The sequence below is a fragment of the Diadema setosum genome, chromosome 3 (assembly GCF_964275005.1).
Source record: "Diadema setosum chromosome 3, eeDiaSeto1, whole genome shotgun sequence".
Lineage (NCBI taxonomy): Eukaryota > Metazoa > Echinodermata > Echinoidea > Diadematoida > Diadematidae > Diadema > Diadema setosum.
The window spans coordinates 24,090,538-24,111,339 of NC_092687.1; the positions used below are offsets into that span (position 1 = coordinate 24,090,538).

Consider the following 20,802-nt stretch of genomic DNA (forward strand, 5'->3'; position numbering starts at 1 on the left):
AAACCTGATATTTGCAAATATTTCTCCTGGGTTTCTTTGTAGTTTGCGTGAACATAGATAGTTTTACAATCAGACATGTGATTCCTGATGTATGTATTGCAAACTTTCCACCACACCTCTCAGCTAACACACTGCATTTGTGCTTCAAAGACGTAACTTCAAGAACATAACTTTTTAGTTGCCCCCTATTCTACTTTGTTAATGCACTGATCATTTTTGCCATTTTTTGTCAGTCAGTGCGTGCATTTGAATACTGGTACTGAACAAGAGAATTTCTACCAGGTTAGTTCATCAAGCATTAGTTTTCATAAACATACACACTAATGTAAGACCTTTTAAGTCATTCCACAATGTTTGAAGTAAATATCAATTAAGAATAACAGGTAAGCAGAACCTTTGCACCTGCTGCTAATACAATCAAGCCATTGTGAATTACTGTAACTTTGATAACATGTCCTTGAAGGACTCAGAGTCACCACGCCAACAGTACTACAACAACAAACCACAGATCAAAATTGACAAACAAACAAACTTGGTGGCAAGTGCTGCCAAAGGGACTTATATTTCTCTACTTACCTCATTGGAGTGTTGGGTGCCGTAGGATCCCAGGCTCCTGACCGTGAGGGCGTCATACTACCGTCGTGTGAGGGCGTCATGGAGCCGTAATGAGGTGTTCTGCTACCTGTAGATGGTGAGAGGCAGTCAACGATTTCAAACAAAATGTTATCACGTCTACCAACATTCCCACATCCGAATCAGGGAGATTCCCCCATCCGAATCAGGGAGATTCCCCACAGCAATCAGGGAGATATCTGTGTGTTACATGCATTTCAATGGGCGAAAATAATTCCCAAATCAGGGAGATTTTGATATTCTCTTATTCAGACATGAACAGATTTGAACATTTTCAGGGAGACTCCAACAGAATCGGGGAGACTTGGCAGCTCTGCATTATCACAGGATTTCCCCTTTTGCAAATTCTCTGCAAAAGTGCAACAGATAAAGTTGGTGCCATGGGAAAGTAAGCTACCATTAATTTTCAAAGATAAATGAAATGAAACCCTTATTTGTTATGAAGAGATAAAAAATTGTCTTTGCAATTCCCATCATTTTCGCGGAGTGCCTTTTCAGCAACCTCTAAAAGTCCTAGCGTTATTAATAACAAAACAAAATATCGCATGTAGATTTGAACCGCTGATGTATTGCTTGCATCATGATTTGTCTCTTTTGGTAGAGTGAACCAGCATGACGATCTGTTCACAGGTTCCAAATATATTTAACTGATGACGGTTTTCAAGTTCATGTGATCCTTGAATTGCAAATCCTGAAAATACACTCTGGTAAATTGTAGAGGTAGGTAATTCAGACCTTTCCCTATAATAATAGATCTGGAAACTTCTCTATGATGGGAAGGAAAATGATACTATAGATTTCCAGTGAATTTATTCAGACTGAAAAAAAGTGTTCTTCTCCATACAAAAGAGGAGCAGTTTTGAGTGACATTGGGTTAGTTTGTCAAAATTACTGGGATATATTACTCTATGATAAAGTAGTTTATAAACTATTTTCAATCATTTCGATAGTAGATATTCCATACTACATATTCTGAAATTCTCAGTGTGTAATTCGGTGTAATTTTTATGTAGTTATCACTTTCGCAGAAGTATGTAATTCCATTTGTGAAAATCATTTGTTTTCCCCATAGACGCGTGTGTTAAACAATCAGGCGATTCGACGGTTCGGTGACCATGCGGTCACCGAACCGAGGAATCAGTGCGCATTGACTTGCGTGTAATTTTTGAGATTCAACAGTTCATTGACCGCACGCAAAGTGCGCGTACTATGTAATACATGTGTTGACAATGACAACGCTCAATGTACATGTACATATGGACACACATGGAAAATGACAACGTTCTTTGCAGACCGAAAATACATGCATGCAGCTCTTTGACGATTTCCCGCTTATTTGTTAACAATACAATTCGATAAAAACTTCACAAGTTATAGCAAGAATTGAAGTCTGATGTACTACAAAAAAAGTTGGAAATTATAGACATGAAAGTGTAGCAACCATAAGTCAAAAATGGGTTAACTTCAAACGCGATTTTCTAGAATTGTCATTCTTACGCAAACCTGAGGGATTCGTCGGTTCGTGTGACCGGCGACGATATGGTCGACGATCTTTTCAATATTCAATACCCCGTCTTTGGTATCAGCTCCCTAATGATATCATAGAATGTTCATCACTAGATCAGTTCAAGTCTTTATCGAAGACTCATTTGTTTGTAAGGTAATTTCTATTTTGTAAACTATTTAATGATGTGTTTTAGGTTGATTTACAATTTTCCTCTTTTGTTTTTGTGTGTTCTTATACATGTATCTGTGTTTTTTTTTTCTCCTTTCTGAAAAAGTGCTTAGAGACTTAAACGTAATTTGTGCTCCATAAATATGGCTTATCATTATTATTATCAAGATTTCATACAAGATGTTGGGAGACATTATTCTTCAATAATGCACAATTTTTGTGAAGTTTAAAAATGGGATATACGACCTTTAACTGCTGCACTGTACTCACCATCGTGGACTGGTGTCTGGGAGCCATACATGGGTGTCCTTGAGCCAGCTCCGTACATGGGTGTCTGCGAGCCGTACATCGGTGTGTTGCGACTGTATGCTGTCGTCATCCCGCTACGAATCTGTGAGCTGCATGCATGACACAATCAAGGAGCATGATTTGATGAAATCTTTAGATACCGTATACCTCATACATTTCACACTGGACAGACATTTGCAAAACAAACAACACTCCAAAATATTGCATTTTGTAACACACATGCTTTTAATATTGCCTATATGGTGGGAAACTGCAAAATTTCCTTCTCTATATATGAGCTGATATCGTTCTGACCCTATGGTTCCTAATCAGGAATTCAAACTCCTCTTGAAATGTCTTTCCAAGTCTGCTTTCATTGATATTAAACTTGAAACATATTTGACATACAGATCATAATGTCAACTGCCTGAGTGTCCACATTACATTCAACACACAAGTCATACATACCTACTCATTATCCAATTTCCCAACGATCGCTTACGGCATGAGCCGTTATTTTTGTGAGGGTTATATTTTCTCGAATTTTGCCAATCACTCTTGGAAAGCGAATCTAACAACACATGAAAATGTCGTCATGCGCTGGGAGAATAGTGCACCTACGATAAGGTGTCAATTTGCAAAAGCAACGTCTCGTGAAAATGTCTCTGATCTCCTCATTTGCGGAAATATAAGTACACGAAAATAACAGCTTATACAGTAGCACAACCTCTTACTCACCCAACAATGTTCATACGAGTCCTGTCAACATTAATTGTCTTACACGTTGCATGAAGCTCAATACGCGCCGTAGACTCTGTTGCATCCTTGACAATACCGATGTGACCTACGCAATGGAGAAAGTAATGCACACCATGCATATTTCAAATTAGCTATTTCTGCACAAATAATGGGGAATACACCTAAAAATCATGTGATTTTAGAGAATGAATAGAACAAAGATGCCAAGTTTAAGGATATTGGGACAAGCTGATTTTTAAGGTTCTGTTTAAATCCTAGTATCATTATTGCTAGATTGAAAGCCTACATTATGCCATGTCACGATATACTGGCATAAAGAATTCTGAAAAATTCCATACTTCAATAAGAGGTATACATTTCCTAATTTCAAACTTGATACTGACAAGTATTGTTAAGGATTACAGTTTTTCCCGTTTCTGAAGGAGGGAAGTCAAATGCTTTTTCATTATGCTAGTAGAAAAAAAAAAAAGCATAGATTTTGGTTTCAAGTCTGTTCACATACAGTATTTAATATCAATGAGGTTCAATTTCGATTATGAATGACAGGTATATGGTCTTTGAGGTGTAATGAATTCTCCATACTTACATGTCATTTCAATCTGGACAATTTTCTCCGATGGTCACCATTAATGTTCACAAAATGATACTAGGATACATATTGTTCATTAACCAGCCGGCTGCAGTCTGTCTTGGTAATTCTGCTCTTTTATTTTATTTTTTTAAATCCTTAACCCTTTTGCATCAGTGACTTTGGACAGTGTGTACAATAATATGGGGTTTTCTGTGTCACTCAGTACTCAAAGCACACAAGGAGTTAATTGGAAATTATTTTTTAATTAATCATTTGACAGTATCATGGCACGTTTCTAATGTAACAAAGAGCTTGAGACAAAATATATCAACTGACCTTTAAATGGTCCTTTGGTGATGCGGACTGTCTGACCAATCATGTCGCGGTCTCGCCCGACACGCCCCCGTCCACGCCCACCGGGGCCCCCAGCAGGCTGAGCTGAAGGTGGGGAAAGAAGTGAGTAGCACATTGTTGTCATACACCAATTATATAAAACATTAACAAACACTGCTCTCTTGAAGGAAATTTGAAAAATCAATCTCTTGTTTAAGGGCAGAAGGTGTTTGTTCCAAAGCTTGGTGAAATTTAATTCTATTACATGCCTCAGCATTGACTGGTAACTTCTCGAACTCTTTCATTGCCGTGCGCCAATTACCATCGATGGCTTATGTAAGACAAAACCGCTACGGTATAATACACTGACAAATACTGACTATCTAATGCAGAGGAAACTGACTCACTTTCCTCCCAATAAACACCCATGCAAAGCAAAAAGCTAAACCCCACCAAAAATAAGCCAAACCAACATGGAAGAAACCAAGGCAACCTAAGAACAACAACCAAACAAGCAAGCAAGACAAGACGTACCTAATCATATCACATGAAAAACAGAACAAAACGAGACAAAACAAAATTGCCAGTATGAGAAAACTTACGGCCTGAGCTGGGATGCATTGGGCTTGAGATACGAGGACTCATCGGGGTGTAGCCTGGACTGAAACCTACGTCAGCTTTCTGTCGGAACAAACATGTGAGAAGCACACAAATTGTCATTGCAGCTGGCACAAAGGGTGAACTGGGGTAAAGTGGTTAGCCTCATCTGTATCTCACACGGAGGGTTCTCAGTTCACACCACTAAAACCCAGAAACATTTGCAGCATGAAGCTTTCGCCAATGGCCTTTTTTGCAACATGAAACTTTTATTTGCCAATTGGCGCTGGCATTCCATGCATTGTGCAGACTAGACACTTTGGTGAATCTTAGCTCCTCACGAAATTTGTGAAAATTTCAAGCAGGCAAAAGTTTCTGGTTTCAGTGTGTCATTGACATGTAAACAAATGAGCAGGCAAGCAAGATTAGAAATACTACCAAGGCATCGGTTTATTTACAAGATGTTAAAATGAAGCATATGCCTTGATGCCAACACATTCTGTTAATCAATCACAGAGAAGAATCTCAATAAAGTCCTTCTTACCAGAGTTGAAGAAGAAACTTGCTTAGGCTTTTCTTTTCTGTCAGAAAAAACAAAACAAAACAAGTGGCTACCAGACCACTTGAGCTTCTAATTTAAGATACGGTTTTCCTGACAGATATACTTCTTCTCTACATCTGCAAAGGTAACGGCCAAAGTTTGTTTTTAACATTTTTTGAGAGCTTACCCGTGAGCCACCAGCAAGCACAATGTGCCTGTTCCTGACCACAAAGATCCCTCCATTCTCAGTCATTAGGCGGGAGTGTAAGAAAGCGTAGTTACGGTAGATGTGCTTCACCTCGCCCTGGCGACCCTGGGGTGTAAGAAGGGGATGGGGGTAAAGGGGTTACAAGAGTTTTTTTTTTTACATTTATATGTTTTATTGATCTCAATTATTGACATAAAAACATAAATCATTTTTAATTATGGCATAAAAACAACACAACCACAAAAAAAATATTTTGCGAGAAAAGAAAAAAAAAAGTGAAAAAGAGAAAAAAGGCAGCAGAATAGAAAATACGTTTGATCTTCAGACCTCCATTGAGGGGAGAGGGGAAATGAAAAACCTGAAGATACGCGGTAGTTGACAATAACAAAAATAAGAGATGATTTTGATTTGCCACAGAGAGAGGGGAAGAGGACAAACTGTTGAAGTCATCAAGATTAAAGTGAGTGAATCATGATCTATTTCTTTCTAGTTTCAAAAACTTCAGCCCACTGATAAAGTCATGTAACAGTGTGTACATTTCAACTCATCTGCAATCTCAAACATACAAATGACACAGATTACCTCATAACCACATGGGCCGAAAAGATTATTAAACTTAAAAAAAAAAAAAAAAAGAGCAATAATTCTTCTACATGAACTCTAAAGATTGGAATCATAAAACAAATGGAAAATCATGTACTTTGCAGTTTTTCTGGAACACTTTTTTTTTTTTTTTTGTAGAGTGGTAGAGGCACTTTTGCTCACTCCTCACTTCCATCACCTATTACTTTTAAAAAGCTTGACAGGTGCCACTGCATTTAAATTTGTTCTCAGTCATGAACAGAATGTGCTCAATGAGTGTGGCACATTTCAGATAATCTCTTACTTGTGGTTGGTACAGAGGTTTTTTTTATCCTGTTTTTGTTTGTTTTTTGTTTGTTTTTTTTTGTCCCATTCATTGCATATCAGAGCTCAGCACAGGGAAATTAAGCACTCAAATAGACCCTGAGTTTCAAAGCCTTTTCTTCTCAGTAAACACTTTCCTGAATGCATACCCTTTCCCCCAATTATTTAGATAGGTTAGGAAAGTCCATTTACATTGAGCAATATAATATATCATTCTAAAGCTAAATATTCCCTGAAAGGAAAATCCATATCCGGCGACTTTTTGGTGGTTATGTGATGCAGAGTCACACACATGCAGTGTCCACATCATCTTAGTTTGCATCACATTTAGCAACTACAGTGCACTCCCCTTATAACGAATACCGTTATAACAAAATTCCGGTCATAACGAAGTAAAAATTTGGGCCATTACATTATCCACTTTATGTATTTTTATTGTTTATTTGTTCTGTTATAACCAATTTTTGATACAACAAAAGAAAACTGCCGGTCCCGAGGACTTCGTTATAACGGAAATCCACCGTACTGCCTTTATCACAGCTATCTTCCCTCCGTATTCTTACCGAGTGTGGCCCATCAATGACCTTCACAATGTCCTTGATCTGTAGGTTGTTCTGCTCTGCATCAAGGGCCACAGCATTTCTCGAGTCCTTCTTGCGATTCACCGCCTGGGGCTTCACATGCACCAGCTACAGGCATAGACAGAAAATCATGTTTGCAGAAGAACTAAAAGATGGCCATAGGTACAAAATGAATGCACTAAAAACAGAGATTGTTATTAATGGCTTATTTGACTCTGCAAATTCACATCTTGTCAAAGGATTGGGTATAGTATTTGTGGAGATGAGAACTGAGCTTTTAACTTTTTGCGAGATACCACGAAACCACTTATGAAAATGTTATAAATCATACCATTCTAAGAGGAATTTAATGGTTATTTGATAAAGATTGGTTTTGAAATTGCTGAGATATCCAAAAAAAAAAAACACATAGTAAAACAAAGTGCTCCTAATTAAAGGTGGGTTGGTCACAACTTTTATTAGGATCGCTGTGTTTTGGATATCTCAGCCATTTCACGACCAATTTTCATCAAATAATAATGTTGACTTCCTTTTTGAATACACGCTCTTTCCTATTTCATAAGAGGTTTATAATTATCTCACTGAAAAGCATTAGAAACCTGAAGCCAGGTCTCAACTGAAACTAAACCATTCCTTTTACCCACTGAGGATGAGTCCAGTGTATACTCGGGCAAGTGTCTATGGGAAATGCATGCTGTAGCAAAATCAGCCCATCCTCAACGGGTTAAGCACCCAGAGAAAAGAGATTTTGTGTTCATTGACATTCCAGAAATCTTTTTAATAACTGGGCGAGAGTGGTAGGTCAAACAACAATGTTCATATTTTAGAAATTAGCATAAAGTCTTTATACAATGATAATGTCTTTTTAATGTGGTGAACCAGAGACGATTTATTAAAATTGATTTGCTGTCTGCAGAGCTGTTTTTTTTTTTTTCCCCCACATGTTGCAGCTGAAGTTGAGATGATTTTGCAAAGCATCCTCAAGGCAAAGTGTTGGTCATCAAACTATCTAAACATAATTGACATGAGTTCTGGTGCACTACATAAGTTGGCAAGCAAATGCCTGCTGCTTACTGTAAACGTGGATATTTTCACACAAGTTATTTTTCTCGCTCGGCCAAGTAAGATAAATTCCATGTGTTTTTAATTCTGCGGAATCAAGAGATTAATTAGTGGTACATACTTACAGCAAGCAAAGATATTTGTGTGCTTTTATTTTCACACAAGTTTCTGGCTGCGCAAAAAGTGTCATAAATTTCCACACAGCAGAAAATTTCACTCTTATAGCACAGGATTTTTACCCGGGTCACCGACACAGGAAAATTTATATAATTCAAGGGAAAGGTGACCTGATATAGACAGTAAGCTTACCTTATTGTGCATGTTGAGAACCTGGAATGTCTCTTTTTCCAGCCTGACAATGACACCCACTGTCTGGGGGCTGCAGAGAGAGTGTCAAGACGTAGTGTTAGGTGTCAAGTGTTAAGAGAAGGTGTCAAGTAGTGTTTGCTGGAGGCATTACACTACATTACTGACTGAGATACCAGCATTTTTAACAATACTCTTCCAATATGCGAAGAATTGGGCAAATCCCCATTTCAGCTCAAAGAAAGTTTCTAGCATTTCAGTCACATCTCGGCTTTAACTATTCATTGACGCCTGGTATTGTTTGTGGGTCCCCCCCCCCCCCCCCCTCTAAATGATACTTTATTTGCTACTCAAAACAAAGCATTCTTTGGAATCATCACAAACGAAAGTATCTGACAATGAATGGATTTTGTTTGGTTTCACTAATCATACATTCACATTTTGATGCTTGTTGCCTTTGTGAACTTACAATGGAAAAAAATTCAAGAAAACATAGCCGAAAATGTATTACAATGTTGCTGCTGTCATACCTACAAGTAATGGGTGTATACATGGTATTAAAGCCTACCTTATCAAAGGTAAATGACAATTTTTTCACACAATAACTCTGGTGATGCATAGAGTCACGAAAGCAGCATGAAACGGCAGTGAATGATCTGTCCACATCAACAGCAACTTGGTCTAGCCATTTTTATTTTGCTAACTTCAGTCAAATGATTGCACTGCAAAGAGACACTCACTCCAGCTGAACTAAGTCACCGAGTTGGTACTGCCCAAGCGAGTCCACTCCCGAGCTCATTTCTTGACACAGCTGAAGATCTCTTGGGAGGACTTTCATCTGCAGGGATGAGTGAAGAAAAAAGAAACATCCCAATAACATAAACAAAGTCCTTTTGCTCAGACTATTCCATACCAGTAGAATTCAGCAAGCTTAAAGGGATGGCATAGTTTTGGTTGAGATGGGGATTCAGGTTTTCAACTGTTTTTTTCTTTTTGGTGAAATAATGTATATTGGCCTCCACAATTTTCACATGCTTTGTACGATTTATAATACAGTTGAACCTCTCGTATCCGGACAAGTCGGGACCAGGGCTCATCCGGATAAGGGATTTGGCCGGATACGGGAGACTCAATGCTTTATACATGTACATATACATACACATGTACTGATGTAGCCCATTGTAGTACCACATGTAGTAATGTGTATACTGCAACCTTTTCATTGTTACACTCAGTAACAGACCCCAAAATAGAGGTGTATGTTAATGTTGGAAGTAATATGTAATTCATGTGTGTTTGTGTAGGAGTTCTCAAGGAATTGGGAATCCCCCTTTCCTCCGGTAATTATTAAAAAAAAAAAAATCACGGCGAGATTACGTCCATATAATAGAGAGATCCGGATAAAGGGAGGCCGGATAAGAGAGATTCAACTGTAATATAGTTATATTGACTGGCTCATTGACCGATTATGGCTTACCTCGTGCATGGTGAGGTCAGAGAAGACAATGGCTAGGTTATCCTCTACTCTCAGGACCAGTCCAGTGTCCCCCTCAAAGCGGCCGGAGATGACCCGCACGTGGTCGCCGATCCGGAAGTGCTTCCTCAGCTCATGGGAGGGGAACTCCAGGATGTCCTGCAACGTGTCAGATCACACAAGATGAAGGGATGTGACAGAAGACATATGTTTTACAATATGTCGCATTTCACTTATACATAGAGGGCAAATTATAATGTATATTGCCCTCTACAATATTCATACACACCATACAATGTGTACAATAATTGCTATATTGACTGGTCTTTATGGTGGAATATAAGAAAATATATATCCTCTTTGATCAAACTGCCTTGATCTTTAACTCAAGCTATATACATGTATTTGTTGGTCAGGAAAATACGTATCCTTGTGTTTCTACTACACCACTATATCATGCATCCGTCAACAGGAGATACGATTTATCTAAACTTTCCTTTGGCATTTTCCTAATCATTAAATGGACAAGACAGGATATAAAATTCACTCTTGCATGCTAAATACAAAAATTCATATGATACAGATACAGTGAAATACTGCCTGGCAGTTGCATTAGTACTTCTGACTGGAGCATTTTGGAAGGTAGTCCATACAAAAACAGCAGCAGCAGTTTCCATCAATTCATTCTTTAACTGCACTATTCTAATCATTTGATTTTGGGTCATAAGGTATGATTTCTGTGTCTGCAAGTGTCTGTACATAATGCCATAGGAATGAACAGTAATACTTGAAAGAGAAGAGGTATTAACAAATGTTGCAAAGAAAATTAGGCCACTACGTAAATATTATTTTTTACAACCCCTACCTAAGCACATAGTGCAGCACTAACATTGAGCGTGCTAATCAGGGATAAAAATTTGAAGTGGGATGAGGGGGAACTTTGGCCCTACCTTGAGGTCCTCATGTTTGGGGAGCACCAAGATGGTGTTGCCGTCGACACTCTTCACTTTGCCCTGGAGGTGGATCAACTCACCCTCCACCACTTCCACGTTGTCACCAGGGGCAAAGCTGTGACTCTTCTCCACTGAAGACTTTGTCTTGGTCACCACTGTCCGGGATGGCATCGTTGTCAAGGAAAAGGCACACCAGTGACTCTCCTCTTTCACATACTTATATGCTGTACCACAAGAAATTTTTCTGTGCATGAATCTTTCACAGATTTCGCAAGGAGCCAAGATTTGCGAAAGTAAGGTGCATGCAAAAGTTTTTGTCTTAGATACATAATGCATTGGATGCCAGTTGCCAATTCACTAAAGTTTCATGGCACACAAAAAAGGCCATCAGCTTTAATTTGCCAAAGTTTCAAGCTGCAAATGTTTCTGGTTTTACAGTACATTTTCTCTTTTATAAGATGTGCTTTTACCTGTTCTCACGTAAATGGCACATCGGGACAGTTTGTCAACAAAATCAATGCACTAACTGATGATTCTATGCATTTACTGTACATACAGCTGGTGTTTTCTTTACAAAAACACACCTGCCTGAAAATCCTTCAAAAAAATCGTGTAAATACATAATCATTAAGATGATATTATTGACAAAATTAATCTGAAGGAAAGAGATTACATATATGGGCTACACACAACAAGCACATTCTGAGGAGAGCTAGGAACACAGTACAATGAAAACAAAATGGGTAGGTTAGAAGTCAAAGGCAGGGAGCCAATCAGGACTAGGGAAGGAGGATTAAAGCAAGGGGGGTAAACAGACAAAAGGCAGAGGTTGGGCCAGTGATGATCCCAAGGATCAGAGGGGCAACCTCTGAAGGATAAAGATGCATAGGAAGGCATCAACATACATCGACAGAAGAATGTAGAATAGGAAAAAATCAAAATACCAACAGCATAAGTTAACCCACTGAAGGTGAGTCCCGAGTATACTCGGGCAGGTGTCTATAAGAAATGCGTGTCGTAGGAAGATAAGCCCCTCCTCAATGGGTTAAGGGGGTGCAGCTGGGGGATTGAAAAGGATACACTCTACATCAATGTCCTCTGGCTTGTCTTCAAATCTCTCTAGCTCAGACAGGGTAGGTTTTACTCCTTCAGCAATCTGGGGATGTTGATATGACAGTATCATCATTACAATATGTACAATCACTGCAAGATATGTACTTACTAAAAAAAAGATGTACATACATTGGTCAAATGTGCGAAAATAAGCTCTTTTTCTCATGGCAGAATAATTACGAAATGGATATATTTCACTCAAGATGAAACACTTAATTGAATTTTAATGCGATTATCAAATGGAATAGTACCAAAACTTGGATGTTGAGATCTAAACGAAACCCAATACAAATCTCACGAGAAAAGATATCAGTGAGGAAGAGCCAAAATACACATTGGTACCCTTCCTGAAAAATCTTTATTCTACTTTCTTTTCATGTCTTTTTATGAACATTGTGTTGGCAATTATTTGTCTTTACTACAATAATCAATCTTCATATCAAGGCAAGGTACTTACAATGGCACTCATTGCAAAACTCTTGAAGAGAAATCCTTTGCGACTGTAGCGGTTGCCCTCAAAGATAAGGAAGTCTCCATCAGTGGTGACCTCTCCCCCGACGCGACGGATTGCTTCCAGGTCAAAGAGCTTCTGCTCGGGCCGGCGCCGCTTGCGCTTCTCGGCGGGCGTCTGGGCCATGCGCTGGATGCCGCGGGGCCGGTTGTAGTCGACGCGGGGGAGGAGCTTCAGGGTCACCTGGTTCTGGGTCTGGTCCACGTAATCCACCTGACCCAGGTCATCCTTGAAGACACCTCGCCTGGGGAGAGAGAATTATTAAAGGGTGCGTTTGAATGCTCTTGTAAAGCGAACTGTATTGTACCGTGCCCCGCCAGAGGAGAGCTCGACACTACAGTGTACTGTACTGTATTGTACCAAGCCAAAAGTGGACCATTTCCTGATGTGCTTCAAACAGGTACCAAAAACGTAACAAAATTTTGCATGTGAGAATGCGCGTAGAATGCACATATACTGTAAAAGTGGATATTTTCGTGTGACTATTTTTCGTGCTCCACCCGGTAAGAAGAGTTTTGCGTGCATTTAATTCCGCGAAATCAAGACAGTAAGCTGAAGATATTGCAAGCAAAAATCTTCATGTGCTTTTTTTTTCACTCTAGTTTCTGGTTGTGCAAAAATTTCAACACTGCAAAAATTTCCACTTTTACAGTACATCACAATGCAAAGAATTTATTCTCTTTGTTTGGGACAGCTGTCAGTAGTTCAAGTGGTTTAAGTGAATGACCCTTTTGCTACAAAATGTATGACCCCATCTAAAAATAGCTCACGAGGTACAAGCAGGTACATGCTTTCTCAACAGAGCACTCGAGCGCTCCAAATCTGTCACAGTTCAGTGCAGTACACTATAGCTCAGTTGGCTTTGGTTCATTTTAGAACATTCAAATGCACCCAATGATTATCTTTATATCACCCTCTGAATTTACTGTGTCAGACTATGTTAGGGATTCTCCAAAACAGCTGCAACTTGCTGCTCCGTCTAGAGTATAACAATAGGGAGTTTTAGATTTTGACGCGCGGACGTTTGAGCCGACGCTTGCCCTGGACGTTCTCCTCTCCCTGCGTCGTGTGGAAAAGTAGCTTTAGATTACGCTGGGACGCAACGTATAAAAAATAAAATCACGCCCCCATATGATCGGTGCATGAAGTAGTTCTCTACGTTGCAAACTGCGCGGACGTAAAAATAGCCCAGTACGCGTAGTAAAAAACTCAGGTGACGCAAGCTAAAAATAGATTGACTTTACACGCTCAGAACATTTTTTTTCCTTTGAACGTCCGCGCATCTAAAATCTAAAGCTCCCTGAGTGCCTACATGCACTTCTGAAAGGCTGTTAACATTTAGTCAACAAAACATCTGTGGACCCAAACAGCATGCAAGGAAATACGATGTACTTGTGTGCTACTTCAATCTCAATAGGTTTTAAAATATCTTAAATCAGAGTGGTATCCATCACTCTCTCATGAGGTCACAATGAGATTGTTAACTTTTTAGGAGTTTTTGACAGAATCAAGGAAGCCCGGCTCCTCTGCCTGCAACATACCCACTACCACTATTTCTATTGTAATGGGTGACTGTGCATCACAAAATCAATACAAAGTTGCGCACCTAAATTTCAATGTGAGGACTAAAAATAAGTGAAACTGGTCAAACCAGTCAAAATGCAATTTTCATATTTCCTGAAAGAACAATTCTTCTCGTACATTATTCTAAAGTTTGGGATTAAAAACAAATGGAAAATTGCACTTATAGCAGTTTTTTGCAGAACACTAATTTCATAGAATAGTGTGATTAGGTACAGTCAAACATGTCTATAGTGACCACCGTCTATAGCGACCATCTACCATATGTGACCACTAAACACAATTCCCCCCACAAGAAAAGTCATGGTAACGACTTTGTCTATAGCAGCCGCCTGTCTACAACGGCCACTTTTTTCATCTTCCTTAGGTGGTATCTATAACACAGGTTTGACTGTAAATCTTAGAGGCCCCTTTTCATTTCTTAAAATCTTTTATATGCTCTTCACTTTCCACTCTAATATCTTTTGAAAGGATGATGCTACTGCTTTGACAGTTGGTATTGGTGATGGATAGAATGTGTTGATAGAGTGCGCTCAATTTCAGCTTAATCTGATAATCCCTTCATTGTTGTAGCTGCATTCTACATCCTGTTTTTTGTCTCATTCACTGCACAGCTGGCACGACTTGGTAAGATTAAGCACTTGAATAGACCCAATGCTTCAGAGCCTAGTACATACACTTTTCCAGAGTGTGTGCATTCTTTCCAATGTTTTAAGACAGGTTAGGAGAGTCCATTTGAATTGACTTACACTTCATTTTTAAGCTTACGGTCCGGTCTTTCAGAATCTGCCCTTAACTAAAAATCCATGTCTGGCAACCCTATGCTGGTTTTGTGATGCAGGGTCATACATGTATATCAGGAAAACAATTCATGAATATATGAGATCATACTGGGATGCATTTGAAATATACTTCAGGGGTTACATTGGCAATTGTAAGGCCAGATATCCCATGATGCGGTCTGATACGGTGACCGGCATGGCCATTCGAGGATGAGTGCAAGGAAATGAATGCATGTAGGTGTGTATGGAGGGAAAGTGGTGGAGATTGACGATGTGGTCGGCACATGACTCACTTGAGGCGGACCCAGGCGCCCCTCTTGAGGACGGCCATCTCCTTGACCACCTTGAGGACATCGGTCATCTCTTTGATGGGCACCATCTGCTGCTGCCACTGACCCATGCGAAGGTTGCCCACCCCATTGATGGCCTGCTTGACGTGGGTCTGTTTGAACGACTCGATGTAGATGTAGCCCTTCAGGCCCTCCACGGCCACTACCGACTTGATTTGGAGAGGCTGTGGGGTCAAAGGTTACAAGATCAAGGAGTGTATCTCTGGTCCAGTTTAATGAGTGCACAAGATGGGTTGCCAACCTAGGCATACCGAAAAATACTAATGCACACTAAAAATGCACATTTTATAAGCAAAATATTCAGTAAAAGCATTTTCAGTAAAATGTTAAAAATCAAAACCACAAGGGCACTATGTTACCCGATATTTTGAACAACACTCATAAATCTATGCACTTTTGATTACATGAACGTTTTAATTTCATGAAAATTAATTTGTGCTTTCTTTTTTTTCGGGGGGGGGGGGGGCAATATGCTCAAATCTAAGAAAGCGATAGAGCCCTTCTGGTTCTGGGCTGACAATTATATCTGTTTGTTTCATAAGTTTGTTTGTTTGTTTGTTGTCTTACCTCTTCCTGGTTCTGGTAGGCAATGAATTTCCTCATCAGTTGAATGGCAGTCTCCTTCTCCTCCCCAATCCTACACTTCACCATCCACAGGTTGGGATCCCTACAAACACACACATTGAGCGGCATGAGAAGTGAGACAGTAGCAGGTGTCACTAATGCGGCACAACCGGTATTTATTTACTGTATACGGCATATAGTTAGCGAGTCTAATTTTTTGCTAAACGGGACTTCCCGACAATTTCACGAGTGGTTAAATTCGCGATCGTGGAGTACTGTACTGAATGGAGAAATGTGTACGTGTGCATCACATTCTAATCAAGATGAGAGTCATTATAGCGTCTTGCTCACGAAATTCGCGAAAATAAAAACCTTGCGAAATATCTGGTGTATACAGTAACTTTGTGCATAGAGGCCATAAATATGCATACAGGCCTGTGCAAAATATATACTGTATGCCAGATATTTTGTGAGGTTTTTATTTGCATGAATTTCTCAAGTTGGGTGCTACTTGCGAATTTACAAACACGCAAAAATATTGATTCTGATCCCTTCATGCAAGTGACATGCAATAATACATTTCTCCATTCAATACTGTCCTGTTGGGAAGTCATGATTCAACAAAAATTAAACTCTCTCTAAATATATGGCGTATACAGTAGTGTAGTTGCCAGAAAGGGGAATGCCATGCAGTCCCAATTGTACTAGAATCTCATTCAGGTTAAATGTTGCCCATACTGGACATTTTCTTATTATGTCTAAACCAGTGACATTGTCTCATATTCTTCATTCAATTTACAATGGCTGACACATTACAACAGACTACCATCAATTTCATGTTTCTACTTCTGTTTATTTGTATTTATATCATCATTAAATTTCTTTTATCACTTTCATTCTTATTATCATTATATCTTTTTTTCAGCGAGCCTGCAGAAACTCTCACACTTGTTACAGATGTATGTATAAAAGCCTATTACACAGAAATGCTGGTCCTTGGCAGTATACTGTATACGCTGTTGACGAGGTCATGGGCATTTTCGCGAGATGTTGTTTTCGCGAATCGCCGCCGATGCTTACGTTACTACTCACAAAGCACATGGAGGCATTTTCGCATGTTGCTGAATTCGCGATCCAACCGTGATTCACGAAAATTAAACCCTCGCGAAAATAACATCTTATACAGTAATAGGGAATGAGTAGATGATGATATCAAACAGAGATAACAAAGCAGGCAAAGACAGGAGCACTGACTTGACGCCTGGAAGGAGACCCTGCTGAGTGATGGAGTCTGGTAGCTCGTCCTCATCGGCCAGAGCCTTGCTGGACGTCTCGGCGTACTTCCTCTTGTAGTACTCCTCTAGCTCCTCCTCCTTTTGGGTGCTGTGGGCCAATCAGAGGTGAGAATGATAGTTAAATGTAAAAGCCCCAGTAGAGTGATACGACTATGCACTGTATACGGTGACATTTCAATGCATTTGACTTGCCAGTATTTCTAAAATGTGGATTTCGGGCAGAGCAAAAAAGTCTGAAAACAGATCAATCTCTGAACTCTCACATCCCTCCATTGTGAGACCCTGTTTGGGTTATAACTAGAAATATTTGTAAGAAATTGGAATTTACATGTTACTAAACATCTCCAATGTGAGTGCAAAGACACTCAAAATGAAGAGTATGTTTACGTGCTCTGACTCATACCTCAGTTTTATCATACTGTAAAACATTATAGATTCGCAGCATGAAATTTTCGCGAATTGGAGTTGATGGCCTTTTTTTCGGCATGAAACTTTCACGAATTGCCACTGGCATTCAATGCATATAGTGCAGACAAGAACTTTCGTTTTAATTTTGAGCATCTTGGCTCTCACGAAATTCGCGAAATTAAAATGCATGCGAACATTCCTCATTTTACAGTATATACGGCAGACGGTTTGTAAGAGATTGTGTTTCAGCAGAAAGGGATGGATTGTATCACCGATCCATTATTTCTTACACTACAGAGTCTTTAAAATCAACATACAGAACACTACCGGAGATACAAATGTTCACAAATCAAAAACCAATATGACATTTAAAATCTCAGTAAGTAGAAATGTTTCCGGAATAAGGGACACATTATCCTCTTGCAAAGGGATGAAGAAATACATTCAAGTTTACAGAAAGTCTCCTGCAGAACTGGCAAAGTTTGGCAGTTCTGCTTGATACTGCACACTGAACTCCTTAATACTGTATACATTTCTTGAAAGCAGAAACCACTTTGTACAGTCTCACCCTATTGCCACTCCCCCACCCCCCATCTTGTGCCCTCCCCTTTCCAAACTCACATTCCTACGTGGTTTCATCTGAAGACTGCCAAAACAATTACCTTCATAACATAAGCCACTATAAAGTCATAAAATAAAAAGCAGGAGGCATCATTTGAAATAAAGGATGGAAATAAATAACTCACTCACACCTTTATTAGTCTTACTCTGTTTTTTTTTTATATTTTGGAGGGGGGTCATTTCAGCAAGTGTGATCATTTTCCTATTACCTATTGATCTTTCATATTCATTTAGATACACAGGGCCTTGTTACCACTAGCCTATTTGCCAAAGTGCAAATACCTGACTAATGCATGGGTACAAGCAAAATAAAGGCTGTACAGTGCACTCCCGTTGAATGAACATGGTTACAATGAAATTTATTTACGATAAAATTTTAGGTCCCATACAATTGTTTATAGATGTATCTTTTTATACTATACTTGTTTGGTCATATTGGAATTTGATCCACAGAGAGAAAATTGCCAGTCAAGAGAACTTCATTATAACAGGAGTCACAGCACAGGTACACCTGTATCTAGCACACTACTATCTACAATCTACACAGTGACTTTCCCCGACCACAGAGCAGACCTACCTGAGGAGCTGGTGAAGTCGCCGAGCTCCATGTTGGTCGCTGTCGTTGTACTCTGTCTGTGTCTTGTCGATCAGGGCCTGGGCACCGTCCTCCCACTCCTCTTCCTCATCGTCCTCCCCATCGTCATCATCGACGTCTGTTCAAAAATAGTGTGGACAAGCACATCAACCCATCATGCTGGTATTATACAAATGAGTGTAAATAGGGACTTTTTCTTTGCATCAATTTAGCCAGTTGTTAAAGGTGTCATGAAGTCCCACACAAAGTTGACTGTACTCGCTTGTCAGGAAAGAAGACATATGTGACCCGCTACAACAAAAAGGTCCTAAAGTCGCGCGCGGTCGAAGCCGTGAAAATCGAGTTTGAAGTCAGAGCATTAAAATTGGTCAAAACTTACGATTTTCTGATTTTGATATATTATTGGAGTCTTACATGTCTTCTATCCTCTGTCGAAATTTTGAAGCAAAATGGTGAAAGGAAAGACCCAAAAATAGCGTTTTTCTGAGCCATGTTTTTTGGCGTTTCAACGAAGCAGAAAATGGTTCGAAAATTTGGATTGAGCGCCACAGATAGGTTCCGCCCCTAACAACGACCGGAGTGATCTCATTGGTCAGTTTGCTGCTTGCTGCTAACCGAAGCGTGAAGCTCGCACACTGCCCAGTCGACTGGTGCGTGCAGTCGGGGTGCGCTATGCTCAGCCGCTTCTCACATCCTGGTCACTGATTGGTTGGTGAGGAGACCGCCGACGCTGATGTGCTTGAATGAACTCTTCGAGGTTGCTAGGGCTTACCTTCTATTGTCCAGAGGTGAAAACTGACTTGCGTGTGTTGATCGCGATTGCGTCGAAAGGAAGACTTTTAGGGCGCTTTTCTCGAAACAGTGATTTTCCAGACGTCTCGACATGCTCTCTTTTAAACGTCGATATCTCCGCAGCCGATTATCTTTATAGAATGTGTTATATATCAATCTAAAGCAGAAAGATTAGGGGATTATACCATGCAATTTTCAAATAATCGACCTCTCCCGACTTTAGGATCATTTTGTTATAGCGGGTCACATATGTGACCCTGCACCTCAAAACAAACAAAAAGTCGCCAGACATGAATTTTTAGTTAAGACCATATTCGGAAAGAGCAGACTTTAAGCTTTAAAATGATGTATAACTCAAATCAAATGGACTCTCCTAACCTATCTAAATATTGGAAAGAAAGCACAAGCTCAGGAAAAGTGTGAACTGAGAAAAGAGGCTCTGAAGTACAGTGTCTATTCAAGCGCTTAATCTTTACCAAACCGTGCTGGCTGTGCGATAAATAGGACAAAAAACAGGAAGTAAACCATCAGAGTAACAACAATGAAGGGATTATCAGATTAAATTGAAATTAAGCATGCCTCATTAACACATTTTGTCCATAATTAATGCCAACTTTCAAAGCAGTAGCACTATCCTTTCAAAAGTTATTAGAGTTGAAAGTGAAGAGTGTGGACAAGGTTTTCCAGAAATGAAAAAGGGATTCTAAAGACACACCTAATCACACTATTCTACCAAAAATGTTCGAGATAAACTGCTAAAAAAAAACACACTTTCCTGCCCGTTTTATGATACCAAATTTTAGCATAATGTAAAAGAAGACCCGCTCTTTCAGAAAATATGAAAAAGTTAAGTTCGGCTAGGTTGACCCATTTCACTTATTTTCAGTCCTCACGCAAAATCAGTGTGTGCGACTTTATGTTCGTTTTGAGGTGCACTGTCACATATAAAGAATTTCATGAAGCCGGACGCAATATTTAGGGAGACTTGAAAGAATGGCAGCATACTGTGAAGACAGAGTTTTCACAGCAAAATTTTTTGTGATTGGAGCCGACAGCCTTTTTTGCAGCATGAAATATTCACAAATTGCCACTGGCATTCAATGCATTATAATGTAGACAAGGACTTTCGTGTGAATTTTTGTAGCAAGTTGATCCTACTGTACAAATTCTAAATATGATTAGTATCGTTTTGATGGACATGTCAATTATCTGATCAATTAAAATGTTTCAAAAGAAGAAAAAAAGGTTAAAAAATAACACTTTAGTGTGAATTTGATTTTGTGAAATATAAATTAATACGAAA

At 39.4% G+C, this 20,802-nt stretch overlaps 1 protein-coding gene across 1 annotated transcript in view; it reads right to left on the bottom strand.

The window, feature by feature from the left end:
* Positions 1–20,802, bottom strand: part of LOC140226300 (transcription elongation factor SPT5-like) — a 33,476-nt gene that overhangs the window by 3,832 nt on the left and 8,842 nt on the right. The window contains exons 4-20 of the mRNA XM_072306797.1: positions 18,690–18,825; positions 17,043–17,171; positions 15,792–15,891; positions 15,168–15,388; positions 12,458–12,755; positions 11,968–12,043; positions 10,885–11,042; positions 9,938–10,093; positions 9,201–9,298; positions 8,464–8,533; positions 7,075–7,200; positions 5,585–5,710; positions 4,862–4,940; positions 4,263–4,364; positions 3,335–3,440; positions 2,579–2,706; positions 577–682 (exon numbers count right to left, since the gene is read on the bottom strand). Coding sequence (XP_072162898.1) covers positions 577–682; positions 2,579–2,706; positions 3,335–3,440; positions 4,263–4,364; positions 4,862–4,940; positions 5,585–5,710; positions 7,075–7,200; positions 8,464–8,533; positions 9,201–9,298; positions 9,938–10,093; positions 10,885–11,042; positions 11,968–12,043; positions 12,458–12,755; positions 15,168–15,388; positions 15,792–15,891; positions 17,043–17,171; positions 18,690–18,825 — 2,215 coding nt within the window. The remainder of the gene's footprint in view (positions 1–576; positions 683–2,578; positions 2,707–3,334; positions 3,441–4,262; positions 4,365–4,861; positions 4,941–5,584; positions 5,711–7,074; positions 7,201–8,463; positions 8,534–9,200; positions 9,299–9,937; positions 10,094–10,884; positions 11,043–11,967; positions 12,044–12,457; positions 12,756–15,167; positions 15,389–15,791; positions 15,892–17,042; positions 17,172–18,689; positions 18,826–20,802) is intronic.